The sequence below is a fragment of the Buteo buteo genome, chromosome 6 (assembly GCF_964188355.1).
Source record: "Buteo buteo chromosome 6, bButBut1.hap1.1, whole genome shotgun sequence".
Lineage (NCBI taxonomy): Eukaryota > Metazoa > Chordata > Aves > Accipitriformes > Accipitridae > Buteo > Buteo buteo.
Genome location: NC_134176.1, coordinates 52,945,336 through 52,951,621, shown reverse-complemented (window position 1 = coordinate 52,951,621; position 6,286 = coordinate 52,945,336). Strand labels below are relative to the sequence as shown.

At 37.7% G+C, this 6,286-nt stretch overlaps 1 protein-coding gene across 2 annotated transcripts in view; it reads right to left on the bottom strand.

The window, feature by feature from the left end:
- Positions 1–2,319: 2,319 nt before the first annotated feature.
- TTC17 (tetratricopeptide repeat domain 17) overlaps positions 2,320–6,286 on the bottom strand; it is a 62,184-nt gene continuing 58,217 nt past the window's right edge. For both annotated transcript variants that reach the window (XM_075030949.1, XM_075030948.1), the window contains 2 exons: positions 5,812–5,955; positions 2,320–3,421 (listed from right to left, as the gene is read on the bottom strand). In XM_075030949.1, coding sequence (XP_074887050.1) covers positions 3,290–3,421; positions 5,812–5,955 — 276 coding nt within the window. In that variant the 3' untranslated portion in view covers positions 2,320–3,289. The remainder of the gene's footprint in view (positions 3,422–5,811; positions 5,956–6,286) is intronic.

The following is a 6,286-nucleotide window of genomic DNA, read 5'->3' as shown; positions in this document are numbered from 1 at the left end:
AATCATACTGAAGGTTGGTTGGTCAAAGGTACCTCAACAGTCAATGGAAAAGAACAGGCAGTTCGAACAGGCAATTTGTCACTCTCTACAACAGGGAGGGTGGATCACCCTCTCATGATAATAATCTTTTCCATTTACTGAAGATAGAGCCTAGACAACTACCTTAGCTTATTTTAAAATAGCTTAAATGGAAGGAGAAGAATGTCATCCTTAAATAGCTAGCTCATCCTGCAGAGTCGCACCTTTGCTCCGCAAAATTCACTGGCTTCCCTTTCAACATGCTGCCCTACTTGTCTTCTGGTTATATATAATTAGTTTTTCTTTGACTAACATTTGAACATAGCCAAACCACTCAAGCCCGCCATTCTTTGCATTTATACAGGAGGGTTGAAGACACCTGCTCCAGGGTGGGAGCCAGCATTCCCCAGTTGAGTCATCAATGGGTGAAACCTTTAAGACACATGCTCTGTTGCCAGCGTTAGGTCAAGTTATGCTCTCCAGTAGATCTTTTTGCTTCCCTGCTTCAGTTTCATGTACTGCTCATGCAGTACACTTAGAGTAATTACCTAAAATTTCTGAAAATACAGTTCAGAGGGAAGCATGGGCTATTTTAAAATCAGCTGTATGGCAGATACAGCATACAGTAGCCAAGCAGCAAATGAACAGCTGTACATACAAATTTTATGAGAGTAAGGCAGTACACATTCCCTTAAATTACGTAACTGAGATTCAGAAAAAAAATTACATGAAGTCAGACTACCGCAGTTTTCAAGAACCTTGTAAGTGCAAGTGCAAGTTCTCTGGAAATGCAAACAGAGCAAGAAGAGCAAAAGCCTGCTATCTCCTTGGTGGTAATATCAATTTACAGCATGGCCATGCACACAAAGCTTAGTGTTCCTGCAGTTTGTATGACGTCTGTATACAGTGCACCTTGCTGTATTAATTAAAAAAAATAAAATAAATACTGCAGTAAGCAAGATGTAAACTGACATGAGTATTAATGGCTAATTTTAAGTGCCCATCAGTGCCGTCTGTAAGCATAATCCTTGGTGATCCAGAAAAGGTCTATTTTAATTCCATCTGTTGTCAAAGCCAAGGATGACCATCTGTGCTCCCCATACTGCTGCCTTAGGTTCTTATAGACCAGCCTTACTCTTCACTTAAATCCCAGCATCTCTCACCGTCAGCGAGACACGCAGCAGAAAAGAATTCAGCATGTGGCAATCACTTGATTTGACCATATGACACATTAGGAAACCAAGTAGTAATGTGGATCCTCCGTACCAAGAGAAGTTTTTGCATGTTACATTTTAAAACTAGAACATGAAATAGAAGATTTACCAAATATACCTAAGTGACTGCCAAGTATTTATCAACCACTCTAAAAGTAAAGCAGGTAAGTTAACGAAACTGAATAAAAGCAGCCTTGCTGCACACTGCTTTAGTTCAAGGAAAAGCCTTTGCTCTAACTTTTTTTCTAGCTCAGATGGAACTTCTTTCCATTTACTTGTACCTGCCTTACTGGTTTCCCCTCCCACACTTCTGTGTGAGAAATCCTGTAACTCATTATCCCAGTCCGTGATCCTAGTGTTGGTGTATCAGACCTTCCAGAAGGTGATCTTCCTCTTGGTGTTTATAGAGAGGTAGCTATGTCCATCTCCAGTCAATAATATCCAGCCTTCAAGTAGCCTTGGGAGAGGAAGGCTTTGACATGCTTGTTGGCTTTGTTGACAAAAAATTTAACACATTCACCCATCTTTAATAAAAATCTACCCAACAGTAGTACTTGCTCATACCTCTGTCAGGCTTTCTAGATGAACAAAAATTACTTGCAGTAAAACAGAGGTAAAATTTTCATTAGAACTGCTCATCTTCACTTACATATAAAAATATATAGGGATCCTTTTATGAAGTAAAATGTTACAGTGTTAAAAAAATTATGTTAACATCAGTTTCCACTACTGCCATACTTGCTCTTAATTTGCATCACTGGAAAAGGTTGGGGGAAAAAAAAAAAAAGAAAAGAGTAAGTTCATAAACATTGTTAGTCCTTTAAAAAGAATCACTATGCAGTATGTTCAACACTAAAAGCTGGAGGTAGGTTATGTGACAGCTGATTTAGTTACCTTTCCCTTATTCCCTTCTGCCACAGAAAAGGAGTCGGGCACAGTGGTGCAGGGAATTTTCCATGGATACGCAGAAAACCATTGTCTAATCAGGAGTGTTAAAGGCTCTCCTGCCTCCCAGGTCTGTCTGCTCCCAAGGAAAGGCTGTAGCTCCCCAAGTCTAGACTTTTGCAAATGGCGCAGGACACACAGATTAGAGGAGAAGCTGTGTTTTGGTCATAAACAATTTATTTTATTTCAAATATGTGCCCTTGTTGATTCAACAATGATGTCTGGAGAATCATGTCCTCCACCAACCAAAGAGAGAACTGATTTGGAAATCTTCCACCTGACTTATTTGCTGATGATACCTTGACACCTCCTCCCTCTTCCTCCTCGGCAGCTGAAAGTATGGCTCAGAGTGAGCATAAACTCGCACCTTATTCTGAAATGGCTAAAAATACAGTGAACAAAGAATTAGTAAATCAACCATTCAGGGAGGCAGAGGGCTATGAATATATAGACAAATATGAAATATCTTATTGGGATTTTTAGCGTTTTTTTTTTTTTTCCTGCAAGTAAGATTAAAAACCACTTTAGTGTCCTGTTGTTCCCTCCTCATTCCCTCCTCATCCCCTGACAGAAATAAACAATTAAAAAAAATGCTTGATGTTCCTGATATTTTTTATAAACACTTAAAGTCCTGTCCCTCTCCTTCCAAAAAAGCAGATAATGTGGTATGGAGTGAACAAGACTAGACAAAGCATGAGTTTCAGATGGATGAATTGCTGATTATCTCTTCTTACTATTTGGTACGGGTCTGTGCTTTGCATTTCCATTGACTTAGATCATAAGACATGAAGCAAGTTATTTTGGATGCTGATGCCAATCTGAGCATTAAGGAAAAACTAACAGTGCCTGGGTCCTGGTACAGGTGGTCATGGACTCATGGAAGTTTCTTGGTTTAATATTTACACGGATGTTTTAAAATTATGGTCTGTGAAATATTTTCTCCAAAGATGATCCTATATTTGAGGAAAAAAAAAATAAAAGAACCCTTGATCCAAATCCCATCTCTTTTTAAAAGTCTTGTTAAAAATTTTGATTCATCAATTTATCTTAGCACACTTAAAAGCAGAATAGAGAATAATGACATTTTTAAAAAAAGAAAAAGATGCTGATCTCTACGGAGACCGTCGCTCTTTTTTCATAAGTAAATGACACTGAATGGTGCGGATTCGATTCTTTGCTGGGGCAAACTCTGGCTGAAGTTTTAGTGTTGACTCATACCATTTCATTGCCTTTTCAAACTCTTCCTATAAAGAAAGAAAGAAGATTGCAAAGAGTCAGATTCTAAAAAACAGTAAACACTTGTATTTTCTATGCCTTTCCTGCCCTAAGTAGTTGAGTAGTATGGTATGCACAAAAGTAACTGAACCAATCCTTGTGGTTTAGGATTCCACCCCCCTCCCCAATAACGCTGTTATTTTCTTGGGCTAATGACCCAATTCTGCATACTCCATGGAAGGGAGTCAAAATCACTGCTGAGCATTACTGACCAATGCTCTTGCCTTTTGCTATTAATAGCAGATCTTAGCATTCTTCCTGTAAAAGTAACTTTTAAAAACAGATTTCAGTCACAATTTACATACATCAAAGCTTTATAATCTTGGACAATACAAAAACATCAACTCTGCCAAGAAGCTAACATTTTTAGGAAGAACTTGAAATTATTTTTAAAAGATTACTCAAAGTAAAGAAAGTAAAAAAAAACAAAACCCCTGAACAAACAAAAAAGCCCCAAACTTCCAGAGCATACAGTAGCTACACAATTTCAATTGATAAGCTGGACTCCAGAATGGTAGTAAGAAGCGTTTGTGCTGAAATAACATCTATTTTTATATAGCTGAAATCTAATTACCTATGCCACTCTGCTTTTTTATTAACTAGGAAAGCACGCCAACATCCAATAGTGTATTAGAAGAAAAATGAAAGGGGAAAAGACCCAAAAACATTCCAGGTTTTTCAGTCACTTTCAACACTTTTTTTGTTCTCTTAAGTTCCTTTTCTCAGTAACTTTATTTGTACAGTAGAGATAATATTCATTTCTAGCCACATTATAAACACTAACTAGATCAATGTGAGTTGTAAAGTCTTGATTTTTTAAAAAGTGTATTTTAATACCGTTTCAACAGGAATTACACAGAAAATCCCATATCAGGTTGTGGAAGCACTGACAAACAGCAATGAAAACAAGAATCAGATTTTTCCATTTTTAGATGTAATCATTTACATTTGCTGTGATCTGATACTATTTTGATGTTCCTTTAGATTCCCACATCAATAGTTTCTACAGCATTCATCCAAAGCTCTCAGTCCTTAACATGGCCAACTGTTTCCCCTTTGTAAGGCAACTTACTGAAAAGTTTTGCAAATAAAGGAATACTGGCCTCTATAATGCTCTACTATTAATTAGCGCGACATCTTCTACAACCTGTTGGTCAGTCAGATCTCAAATACAGCAGGTTAAATATGACATAAATAAACTAACTTGTCTTTACATTAGTATAATTTGATCCAGAAGATAAATTTTGCCCTGTTGCTACAGTCGATATGGGGCTTCACTGAGACACCTCTCGGATTCAGGGAGAATGAAGTTATCCTTAGGCACTGTGCTAACTTTAAAAAGACACTGGCAACTCCAGCATCAAACTTCATTTCTTTCAAACAACTGTCAGAAATAATACCTTAATAGAACAAAGTTATGCCTTTCTTCAGTTTGTTTCCATTGTGTGTTTGACAGTACTGTGCATTCTGACTCTTCTCAACCCTGATAGCCATAATACATGATTACCTGCTCAACTTGCCCTGTTATCTCCGTGATCCCCTCAACCACAGGAGCAAAACGTTAAGGACAAATCTATGACAAGTGCTGAAAACTGGCAGGAATACATAGGAATATGTGTAATTGAAAATACTTTTGACACAGGCATATATATCAGCTGTGTCTCAGTTTAATGGTGCCTTTTTTACCCTTCAAATAAACTGGCCCTGCTAAAGATAAGGTTGAAACACACAAGAACCAATCCAGCACTAGTAAGATAAAAGGAATGAACATTTTGTGTTCAGGGTAAGCCCTGAAAGCTAAATTGCAGATTAGAATATATAGACAGTATGAAGAAATTTGAGTTCCATCTGTGAATTATTTTGGGTGTTGATAATCCAGATATTGAAATTAGACTTCCTTTGTGTTTGTTCATCACAGCTGTGAACGGGGTTTTACTTATTATGCTAAACTCAGCTCTTCAGGACAGAGACCCAATTTATCATTAATTTTCCAGCATTATAAAAATATCCTGTGTTTAGATGGGCAGTCAACCAAAATTATCAATTGTTTGCTACTGTCTTAACAGACCTTTGCAGACAGCATTCTGAAGCCAGCTTATAAAAATATTGGCCTTCAAGTGCTAAATGAGTAATAAGAGTAAAATGAGTAACAAGAGTTTTGGCATTCAAAAAAAAATATTCTTTCTTGTTGATCCTACCCCAATTTCTTGAGTGCTTCTCCTCCAAAATTATTCATGAGAGTAAGAATTTTTTATTTTTTTTTTTTGGGGGGGGCGGGGGGGAGAGAGAGAGACAGACACACACACACACATATACACTATACCAAAGACAAGCCATAACTGGGTGACAGCACACTCACCATTGCTACGTAGACATTTGCCAGTGTGAAATGATTCACCACAAAGTGTGGGGCTATTTCCACGGCCATGGTAGCCACAATGATGGCATCATTCCAGAGTTTTGCGTTGTGGAAGATGTTTGCTAGGCTTATTAGTGGTACATCCTGGAAGAGAAGAGCAAGAGATAAACAGTGAGATTCTTTCCATTGAAACTGTCTCGGGATCAGCAAGACAAACAGAAGACTCCACCACCTGGCTGCTCTCACTTGGCTACTGCCCACTCTGCTATCTGGTGACTTTGACAGGGATAAGTCAGACCTATTTTACTATAAAAGGGCATTTGGACCTGAGTTATAAACAACAAAACCTCACATACACACATCTCTTCACAATAGTAACAAACACTACTGTTGCACAAACAACTAAAAAATTAACTCACTTAAATTTCCTAGTATGTACCTTTATTTTTTAGATGCTTTTACACTACTTTTCTCC